The sequence below is a fragment of the Polistes canadensis genome, unplaced genomic scaffold (genome assembly GCF_001313835.1).
Source record: "Polistes canadensis isolate GaletaPanama2010 unplaced genomic scaffold, ASM131383v1 scaffold_13, whole genome shotgun sequence".
In the NCBI taxonomy this organism is placed as follows: Eukaryota; Metazoa; Arthropoda; class Insecta; order Hymenoptera; family Vespidae; genus Polistes; species Polistes canadensis.
Window position 1 is genome coordinate 128,344 of NW_014569560.1, and position 11,613 is coordinate 139,956.

At 33.6% G+C, this 11,613-nt stretch overlaps 2 protein-coding genes across 2 annotated transcripts in view; both read right to left on the bottom strand.

The window, feature by feature from the left end:
- Positions 1-19: 19 nt before the first annotated feature.
- On the bottom strand, positions 20-2,118 carry LOC106793393 (solute carrier family 52, riboflavin transporter, member 3-A-like). The gene is made up of 3 exons (XM_014760289.1): positions 1,690-2,118; positions 1,382-1,603; positions 20-1,294 (listed from the first exon to the last, which is right to left on the bottom strand). The coding sequence occupies exons 2-3, from the start codon at positions 1,591-1,593 to the stop codon at positions 217-219; spliced, it is 1,290 nt and encodes a 429-aa protein (XP_014615775.1). The 5' UTR covers positions 1,594-1,603; positions 1,690-2,118; the 3' UTR covers positions 20-216.
- Positions 2,119-8,296: 6,178 nt separating this feature from the next.
- Positions 8,297-11,613, bottom strand: part of LOC106793347 — an 82,830-nt gene continuing 79,513 nt past the window's right edge. The window contains exons 2-4 of the mRNA XM_014760210.1: positions 10,962-11,215; positions 9,637-10,445; positions 8,297-9,518 (exon numbers count right to left, since the gene is read on the bottom strand). Of these exons, the coding sequence (XP_014615696.1) occupies positions 8,996-9,518; positions 9,637-10,445; positions 10,962-11,129 (1,500 nt within the window). The 5' untranslated portion in view covers positions 11,130-11,215 and the 3' untranslated portion in view covers positions 8,297-8,995. The remainder of the gene's footprint in view (positions 9,519-9,636; positions 10,446-10,961; positions 11,216-11,613) is intronic.

Here is an 11,613-nt window from a genome sequence, read left to right on the forward strand (position 1 = left end):
ATTTAATTAATTAATTAATTAACCGTCGCTGTATGATTCTGAATAATGTCTATTTATTTAACTAATTATCTGCACTTGACAAGCGTTCATTGTCATTTTTCTTTTTCCCAAAATTTCAAAGATACTGTCTTTTTTAATACTTGATTAAGTACTATTGGTAGGAACATCACTTAAAATATGGCTATCATTTCTTTAAAATAATTATTAGAACAAGAGTCAATGAACGGCATCACATGGCGAATACGAAACAAAGATTTTTGCATGATTGACTAAAACGAACGTCGTTATTGCACCTATTAAAGAACCGATTTGTGTAGCAACGCCAGTATAATATAAACCTCTACCCGGATCTGGTCTGAACAAAGTGGTGATACCCATTTTAATAAATCCTATTAAACCATTGACTAATATCCAAGAAACTACAACTAATAGTTCACCCATCCACGTATGCTGTAAAGGAGGATTGGGTGATTTAACAGCTAAAAATAAGACGAAACAAGAGAGAATGATAATCAATCCCATTAGTCCGTTAAGAAGACTGATTTTTGGAGACTTGATAACGAAACCTAAACACATAGCTAATGGACCAGCCATAGAAGCTAACGTTACTGTTAAATGATACCCTACATTTCCGTAAGGTAAACAAGAGTATGACTGAATGCTAGGAAGAGTACCATGACCGAGAAAACAAACAAGTGCCATCATACTTAACAAATAATAATATGTGTGTTTGGACATAGTCCAGCCTGAATTAGTTTTGTAACTCGGTGGTGCTTTGGTATCCGTTGGCAGTGTTTCCATACTCGACGGAAGTTTAACCCTTTCGCCTATAGCTACCATTAATTTATTTAATCCGAGAAAAGATAGAAAACTTAAGAATAATAATACGCCTACGAACATGAAAAATATTTGAGTAGAGAATCTGGGCTCTGGATAAAAAGCTTCAAACTTTAAATCCGTAGATCCTTCTTTAGTAACATTTCTACATTCAGGATTTCCACCGACACCCTGAACCAATGCAACAATACTGGGTATAAACCCGCTAAGGCCTTCTCCTACAAGATAGGATACTAAATAAATTTCACGATAATTCCTCATGTAAGGCATGAAAAGAACTGAACTTGTACATCCAACGATAGCTGTCACAAACATTAGAGATAAAAGTGCAGTCGAATGCATAGTTCCCAATATTACCGACGTTTGACTGTAGACAAATGCTAAAACGAAAGTAGATATTGCTGCTGCAATTAACATTCCATATATGATTATCTTATCATATGCCCATGCGGTATACCTAAAACAGAATATACACATTGACTTAAGCAAATTAAAAGAAATATTATTTTAATACGATTCTTACATAATCTTTAATGATGCTTACTTTATATATAATGTGTATAAAATTGGCCCTAAATTAGCAAATTGTACTAGCATCACCATATATGCTGGTAAATTCCATCCTTCCGGTGCAGTATTTATTAAAAGTGGTAATTGCACATAAATGCCATTTATACCGATCCATGCACCAATACCAAATAATAGAACAAGAATATCGACCACTATTCTTCTGTTGCTTAATTTTTTCGTCAACATTTTGTAACCTCTTAAAATGTAAAATTGATAGTTAAATATAATTTCGTTTTAAGAAGAATCAATTTTCTTTTTCCTCTTAACAATTAAATGACTTACTTGCAAGTTCACTTAAATTCCATACATGCAATTCTTCTGATTTCTTACGATATAACGATCGCTTAAATATTGTCTTATATTCTTAACAATTAATATATAAATTGTTCGATTAAATTATCGATAGTCTTTTTATAAAATCAAATCACACACGTTTTAAGAAAAATATTGTCGAACGTGTACGAGAGTAATTAGGCCATAAGACGTTGGTGAATAAAGCATAATATATTACTTAACACTGATAAATATTTCAATTTTTAACGATACGTGTTACGAAATGTTCGCTGTTTGATATAAACATAATAGATTGCGTCGAAAAAAATCAAACAAATTTTTTTTGCGGTGAGGAATTTAATAAAAATGAATCTAACCTTAATTCCGATTACTCGACGATACGATGCTCGTAACGCGACTGTCGCTTGCGACGATGCGCGTGTATTTACAAGGTTCTGCGCATGCGCGAATTTCTACCAATCCCCCACCCACTTCGTTGCGTCGTAATGGCGTGTCGAAAAAAGATATGGTTGGTTTTTTTTTAAATTAATCGAAATAAATATATACGTAGGTATTTATAATTACATGTATATATATATATATATATACTTACTTACATCGGTCGTATCTTAAATTGAATTTTTGAAGCGAAACTTCTTTAATTTTATCGAGAACGATATTTCCAGGTTATCATGAAAATAGGAAAAAATATAAGTGAGCGTTTCCATGAAATAAAACGAATGACGTATGCGTCTTTCATTGATTTTTTAAATTCAAATTCGAATGTTTAGATAGCATGGCGTATTCGATGGAGAGACGAAATCATGCGTTCTTTAAATATTTAAATTTTAATTTAAAAAATCAATAATTATCAACGTACAACTGCATTGTACAAATTAAACTGATGTGAGTTACATTTTTCTTATGTAGATTTAAATAAATAAAAAAAAAAAAAAAATGTTTCACGCGTATTTTAACACGCGTTTAAATTATTTCTTTTTATTATAAAAAACAAAAGTAACATTTGTGATCTAAAGGAGATTAAAGAACACGAATACAGTTGAATATAGCAAGAATTTTATAAAAGACGAGGCAGACTCACAGATGGTTTAAGTACATTAGTATATGTTCTCAAAACTGTTGAGAGAGTGTGTGTGTGTTGTTATGCACGGAGATTTGACAGCGCAACACACACGAAAAAAGGTAGCAAAGGTGTGCTATACATAGTGTGCTTAAAAGTACGAACATACATCTTTTAATTGAAAGGAGTTCCGGCAACGATAGGCTGTAAAGAAATGATAGAGAATATAACAGTGATGTTAGAAGCTTCCTCGTACTGCGTTGAAATATCGTCGTCGTTCGTTCATTTTCTTTTTTTCATTTTTTTTTTTTTTAAGGAATTTTACGTCCTTATAAATATTAATCGTCATTTTAAAGTGTTACAATCGAGCCGTGATAATTTTATATTTTTAACCAATAAATAACACGCGTTGTGCAAGACCTATTTATTTGCGATTCTGTCTCATTAATTTTATGCAAGATTGATAGTTAAAATTCTGAAACATTCATTCTTTCCATTCCGATTTGCTTATCGTTCCTGTTTGTTACTTTATCAGCATGAAATATTTATAGATTATGTTTTTAGCACATGCTTTTTCTATTCAGTCAAATAAATTATAACGAACGACAACGCTATCTCTCACGACGGGGAACGACGGTGTGTACAACACGTTTACAAAGATTATTCTCTTAGAATATTATTTTTCTTTCTTTTGGAAATTCCTGAGAATTTACTTTGAAAAAAGGGGGCAAATATATATTAGATTTTCTTTTTTTTTCTCGTACAAAGAAAAAAGATGCATCAGAAATTGTGAGTATAAGTAAATACGAACGACGAAGCTTTTTATTCTTTTTTTTTTCTTTTCTTTTCTTTTCTTTTCTTTTTTTTTTTTATATATATATCTCTTTAAGTGTTTTGTAGGAAAAATTTAGGATATCTCTCCATATATTTTGTTGTTGAGTTTTCTTCTTTTTTTTTTTTTGTTGCAGGTTGTTTTGTTCCTTTTAACGCGAATACTTCATCATATCAGTCCTTTTTTCATTAGAATTCCCGAAAATTTGATTTTCTTATGTAGGGTCGATTTATTCGAATTTTTCGTATTATAGTTCGAGGAGTCTTCGATCGAACATATTTTCATTACTCAATGAATCAATTTTTTAATTGTATTATCCATTAGAAAATATTATTATTTAACGTCTAATGAAATTTATTAAACCATTTGTTCATTATTTTATTTCTTTTTTTTTTTCTATATCTTTCACCGAGATATAATATTCAACAAAAAAAGAGATATTTGTATTCTCGATGCAACAAAATACTTAATGCAAGGTTTTGTCATGGATATTTTTTATGATAATAATTGAAGTCACTGTCAAAGAAATAAATAATAGGAGGAAACGTTTCACATTTCTCAAGAAATGTACACGGAAAGAAAAACTCCTCGTTACAAATACGAATATTATTTAACGAAGCATCGCAAGTATTATCTTTCTTTCCTCTGTCTTTTTCTTTTTCTTTTTTTATCTTTTTTTGTTTTTTTTCTAAACTCTCTTAACAATCCCATTACATCAAAATTTTTTTTGTTTATTTCTCTCCCTTTTTCTCTATCTCTGTCTGTCCTTTCTTTCTTTCTTTCTTTCCTTCTTTCTTTCTTTATCCTCCCTTTTCTAATTTCTGTAATAAACGTATATACAAAGTGTACACGCTCCGATAATTCAGAGAAGGATGCGTTTGGTACAATATATATATATGTATATGTTATATCCTAACCGAGATCTGTAACGATTACAATTGGATTGGACCATGTTTGAAAGTACCGATACAGAGAACATCGAAAAAGTAGAATTCTTTTGGACGAAATCGAACTTTTATTGTCAACGATCCGTTTCGCTCGTGGTGATATAACAAGAGAGATAGATAGGAGGATATATTTTATTAACTAAACAATCTGGTCGCTCTCAAAAATCATTGTTTTTGGAAGAAGAAGAAGAAGAAGAAGAAGAAGAGAAACAAAACAAAAACGAATACAAAAATAATCCTTTCGTTACTAACACAACCCATATACGGGTCGTTCATGTAAAGGTTTCGACAATTTGAACGACCTACCGACCCATATAAGGGTTGTATCACAAATTTCGATACTCGTATCAAAGCGTGTGTGGGTTCTAACGAAAGGATTCAAAATTATTAAAAGCAAGAAAAAAGATATGTATATCATCATCAAACCTCAAAAGACGATAGCTCGATGGGAATATTTTGTTACAAAATAGTATTGTATGGGATAGTAGTAGTTGGGTGAACAGTTCTTATCCGTGACGGTACGTTCAAACGATTTCGGCGAGGTGAGTTACATTTCATGGATATTTTTCTTTCTTTTTTTTTTTCTTTTTTTTTTTTTTTTCATGGATAATTTTTTTTTTTCATGGATTGATAAATGTAAAGAGCTGAACGCCCGACGACAAACAGGGCATATACACACGCGTGCATGTCGCATGAAATACGACGATTTAAATCTGGCCCAGTGTGTATGTTTTTTTGCTTTTTTTTTCTTTTTTTTTTTTCTAGGACAACATAGAACATATGTATGTATTTAATTATCAATATTCTTGTCCCAACAGTATATTAATATATATGAGTTTCAAAGGGAAATTGAATACAGTTAATAAATTTGATGAACAATTTATTTGACCTTGTTGAACGTTTCCTCCCTTACTGGGGACTTCCTCAGCAACTTGATCACTTAGTTCACGCGTCAATACATATTATCTTATTTTCAGAGTCATACAATACAATAAAACTTAACATATTATAATATAATTTAATCCTAAAAACACCTTATCTCGTCATACGTAATCATATACTGAATTCTATCTAGACTAGTGTTTAATAATCTAAGTATCTTCTGTATTATGATGTCCTCTATCAGTGTGTCCTGTTATGATAATTGAACTAAGTGATCAAGTTGCTGAGGAAGTCCCTAGTAAGGGACGAAACGTTCAACAAGGTCAAATAAATTGTTCATCAAATTTATTAACTGTCTTCAATTTCCCTTTGAAACTCATATATATATGTATGTATGTATGTATGCATACGTGTAAAACAGTTTTGTTCGGTGGAATGTGATGTATCATCGATCGCATGTTACTTCTATACCAAGATTGTTTGTTTATACTCATATATTCATTCTGTTGACAATGCAACATAATTTACACGTACACGAATTTAGGTATATACGTAACACGTCGTTCGCACAGGTACGATTATAAATGTAAGTATTATGTAATATGTATGTGTATATATATGTTTGAGCGAGTTTAATGAGTGGTAGTGGTTTTTTAGCGTACTTTTTGATTGTTCCGTATTTATCAGAGACACGTTATCAAAGAAACGCGTGCTTTAATGTAATTAATTTATTTATTATTTTGTTGTTGTTATGTGTGTGTGTGTCTGTATGTATGTGTATGTGTGCGTGTGTGCATTCTTCTATTATTATTATTATTATTATTATTTTCGTTAACAATATCAAACTAAACGTGATAAGAAGAAAGATGAAAGATATTGTTAACACGACGAGGACGCTATTTTAAAAATGTTCATCTTTTTTTGTTTTCTTTTTCTTATTTTCTTTTTAAATATTTTGCGCGAATTATATTGAAAAGATTTTTGGAAAGTCATATCTTTTTTTCTTTTTTCTTTTTTTCTTTTTTAAATAGGATCCGAAAGAAGAATCTAAGAAGGAAAGTTAGTTGTTGTTCGCGAAATTGGAAAGAAGAAGAAGAAGAAGAAGAAGAAGAATAGTCGTCGGAAGATAAGATGTAGAAGAAGAAGAAGAAGAATAAGAAGAAGAAGAAGAAGAAGAATCGAGAATTTCTTATTTCGCCTCTGCCGAAGATTATACAATACCAAGAAGATATTTTGTTCAAAGACACGAAAATCGAATCGATAAATAGTTGTTTTTGTTTCTTCGTGGTTTCGATAATAATAAAAGCTTCCCTCTCTCGTTTTTGATTGAGCTAAACGACGACGCGACACGCAAGCAACGAGCACACACCCTTCGGGCTTTTCGACACAACGAATAATCATCATCCATGCAACTAACTTTTGCGTCATTCACCGCAGATGAGATTAAATTTTAATTAGACACGTTAAACGCTCTTTCCGTTTCGAGCAAATCAGAGAGACAAGGAAAATCACACATATGTATTCACGCGTGTTTGTTATGTATGAGGTGTATGCGTGTGGGTGTATGGGAGTATGTATGTATGTATGTATGTGTGTACGTGTGTGTGCATGCATTTATCACGAGCATCGGTTTTGTTATGAGCTCGTTCCGTTTAATCAAATTCGCATTGGAGATTTCACGTGAATATTTAGAACATTCCAAGAATATACTCGTATGGGAGGGGACGGACAGGGATTAGGGTGAAGGGGGACGAAGGATTGTTGTTGAGGCGACACAGAGCAAAATTAGGTAACGAACATGCGACACGAGGATAGCGTTTTTTTTTCTTTTTTAATAATAATAATCTTGTTGAAATTGTGTTCTTTTCTTTTCTTCCTTCTTTCCTTCCTTTCTTTCCTGTGTTATTTTTTCTTCTTTTTTACGCACGATAGCGAAATCTTTCTCTCTCTGAGAACTTTTCGAAAAATAAGTTTCTTCATATATTTTTTTCTTCTTTTTCTGTTTTCCTTTTTTTTTTTATTTTTTTCCTCTGTTTCCTTTTTTTTTCTTATTGGTAATATTGTTGGTTGTGTATTTCTTCTTCTTGAAATATTTTACTTCGATCGTCTAGGATTTGATGATAATCGGCAAGATCGATCGATAATTTCTTCTTCCACGTTTCTGAATTCGCGTTTAAAAGGAAATAATTACAATTGTTAATTATAATTTTCAGTTGGCGTACGTTGTTTTTTGATTATCCTTCTCGTATTTCTTTGTTTTTTTTTTTTTTTACCCTGATCGAAAAAGTCGGAACTTTCAATAATATTTTTATTCATTTTCATGATTTTCTTACGATCGATCAACCCGTCGTCTCAATTTTGTTCGATCTGAATCTTCAAGCTCTTTTCTTTTCGTTTGTTTAAATTCATTCCAAATGTGTACACGACGGTATATTATAATATTTATATAAGTACAACGTATATGTGTGCGTGTGTGTCTGTGTGTTGTATGCGTAAGTACTCTAGTATAGTGTATTTTTCGTTATATATAATATAATATTATTTCGACGCTGTGTGTGTGTGTGTGTGTTGGTTTGTGGGGTTTTATTCTTCTTTTTTTTTTTTGTTTTTCTTTTTTCTTTTTTTTTTTCAATTTTTCTCTCTTATACGTTGTCCTCGCCAGCGACGTACATACATACACAATAGGTGAAAAAAGTCTTTAGAGGAAAATAGGTTACTTTTTTTTTATTTTGTTTCTTCTTCTTCGGTAAATTGACAAGTAGATAGAGTTGTATTTTGTGTATTATAATGTAGCGTGTAAAACGCGGGGAAATGCCACTTTTTTTTCCCCCCTCTTTATTCTTTCCCTTTTTCTCCATTCTACGTACATTTTCCTGTTTTTGTTGTTGTTGTTGTTATTGTTGTTATTTAAATTCTACTACGTGTTTCACGTTTTAAGTTAATTATAACTCCACGTACAATAAGACCGTTCTATCTCATTTCATTTTATTATTTAAAATCATAAAACTATGTTATGTTTCTCTGTGCATGTATTCTCGAACATCAGTTCAAAATTTGAATAACGAGTTAATTAATATTAAATACGACTCGAAATCAATCCTCGGATTGATTATTTCAAAGAGGATCCCCACGTCTGGCGGCCATTTTTGCGGCCCTGGTGGCTAAAGCACCCAAGGAACAAACTAATCCTGTCAGAGTTTCCCACAAAGTGGTCCTGCGACGTTTATGAGCCGTTTGTCCGACGTAACCCATATAATAAGCCTGGTATATGTCGGTGCCACGATCGGATGGGCTATCGGAACGACCAATGCTCGATCTTTTTGGTTGTTGAACGATGCTGCGTCGATGTTCATCGGATCGATCGATGCTGTGTTTAGGCGATGATTCGCTGTTGTTACGAAATTGCGACTGGTGTTCGTAAGATTCGTAAAGATGTTGTTGCAATTGGACGTTACTCAAACGACGATCCATCAATCTTACGAGATTCTGGTGGACCCTACGATCGTTTTCTTGGATTACCGGCAATTGTCGCCTACAGCTGCCACTTTCCGATTCGTTGGCAAGATCCACTTGTCAGGCGTATTCAGTATCGGTCGATGCTGATCTCTCAAAATGCGTCGGGTGACCGGTATGCCGTTGTTGACCCTGTTGTTGTTGCTGCTGTTGTTGTTGTTGTTGTTGCTGCTGTTGCTGTTGTTGCTTTTGTTGTTGCTGTTGTTGCGCTTGCGCAAACGCGAGACTCTTTTGATAGCTGAACAATTGTCTCTCTAACGTATAATTTTCAGCCTGAAGTGATGCTATTTCACGTCTCATCTGTTGATTGTGAATACGACAGACGTCGTCGTATTTGTGATAAGTCGCTTGGAATAACAAATGACTCTCGTTCCATTCCAGTCTGATCCTCAATTGTTTCTTGTCCGTGAGGAATGGACAATGATTGTCCTTGATCTCGTTAGTATCCAAATTCGTTTCCATGATGATACCCTCGTCCGCGGATTCTTGAGCGTAATAACGGCTGAAGGGTGCACCCGGTAGACAGATAGCAGCCGTGTCGGGTTCCTCGCCTCTTAGTAAATATGCCGACCAATTCACGTATCTGGACAAAAAAATAGGATAACGCGTGAGTTTTGTAAACAAAAGAAAAAAAATAAGAAATGATATAAAAGATATTTCTGTTTGTTTTATATATATGATATACGAAATCTAAAACTTACCTCAAATGATTTCGCGGTACGTGATTGATGTCTTTATAAACCAAATGGAGTCTGACCGTTTCCGAATGAAGATCGGCTCTAACGACCCATGCTTGTTTGTCACGATCGTAACAAGGTGTAGGTGACAATACAGACGGACCTAGAGCTTGCACGGCCACCTCGCAGATCGTTCTTGCCTCGACCATTTCAAGGCAAACTCTGAGTACACCTTTATGCGCGACATCCGACCATTTGTAACGCGGATGCCATCCAAATCCGTAACCTTCGGCATTCGAGAGATCTTCTATTTGGCCAGAGTCAACTCTACGATCACCCTCGCCCAATGCTACGCTGTATTTTACTCTGCACCGATGATCGAATCCCGTGAGTCTCATCAAATAGACACTTACGTGATCCTGGCCCCGGTAACCCTCAGCTTCTTTATTCCCATAAGGATAGATAACGACACTCCAGTCAAAACCACCGAAGGTAAAGCAATCGGTCTCAAGTTTATTTGACTTCGGTTGACCAGTCGAGAAGACCCCAGTTGGCATTCTAAGTTCCGTCATGTATACCGTACGTACGTTCGCCATTGACAACTCCAACTGGAATTCGCCGTTGGTATCGGCAAAGTTACGTGAATAGAGGTCGGATACTGGTATGTAGTTGCGGTTGCCTTGGGCTGGCAATTCGTAAGTGAATTTCACTCGTTTCCCAGAAAAACCCTCGTTCATTGAGAAATGTTCACGATTCAACAAAGTGAACGTGAAATCGACGTAAACTCGTAGATTCCGCGATGCACCGCGCCATACCAGGTATACGCCTAATACCTGAGAAATACATGAAAACAAATTTAGAAATTAATCCTAAACGAAATGATATATTTCTCTTTCGTGGCGTGTATTTTATCATCGGTGAAAATGTAAATACGGACTCGTAGTGTATAATAATGAAATTCGAAATGTTTACGATGCGTCGTAAGCTTGAGAATATACGTATACACGTAAACGAATGAATACCGGACAATTACCAAAGAAGGATCAAATTTATTCTTAGAATAATAAGAGTCATCAAATTTATCCGAGCTGTATTACGTAATACGGAATATAAATTGCTATATTTAGTAGAGTTAAAGAAGGTGATAAAAGTGTAAATTCATTTGCAAGTGGTTATTATTTCGCGAGATGTATTCAAAGGAAGATACATTTGAATTCGTTTTATATGAAATTTGATCAAACGAATTTGAACGTCCATCGGTGTTTCATTTAAAAACAAAAAATCTCTGACGATTATATGTGTATATGTGTGTGTGTGTTAAGAATAATGAAATATATATTTTTACTTACCTTGTCTCCCCGTGAAAATGCTACCGCCCATCTTTGGAAGCCACAAACTAATTCTTTGCTGGTAACATCCCTTTCTGGATCGCGTACGACACTTCGGGTAACGACGAATGAAAATACCCGCGTGCCGCTGCGATCTGGCAGTTGCACGAATCTGTAAAGTAAAGCCATCACCGCATCTCGATGATTTCAATTCGTGTTACCTCCTTCAAGCTTATCTCAGATATAACGTTTCTTCGATTCTTTTTTTTTCTTTCCTGCAAGAAAAAACAAAAAAATGCTATGTAGAATTTGTCACCAAAATTGTAATCATCGTGAAAGAATTTTTAATAATTATAAATACGTGTATTTAAAAAAAACCATTAGATTTAACATTAGATTTTGTTCGCTATTTTTTTAAAGGCTTACGAACATTATTTAAATGAAGAAGTAAGTAAAAGGGAGGAATTTATATTTACGTATATTTCATTAAGGTAGTAAAAATCAACATATATATATTTAAACAAAAAATAATATTTAAATTTAATATATGTGTAGCAGAGAACAATTTTAAATGAGTCAAATTGTTTCACTCCGTAAATCCAGTGTTCATTTTTAACCCTTTCGTTACTATCGACCCACATGTCCTTCAAAATATACCGTAACGAAAAAGTTC

Excerpts from the sequence above, each read along its gene's own strand:
- LOC106793393 (XM_014760289.1), bottom strand. The coding sequence starts at position 1,593 with ATGTTGACGAAAAAATTAAGCAACAGAAGAATAGTGGTCGATATTCTT. Across the intron at positions 1,295-1,381 it reads TTATACACATTATATATAAA|GTATACCGCATGGGCATATG; the intron begins GTAAGCATCATT and ends ATTCTGTTTTAG.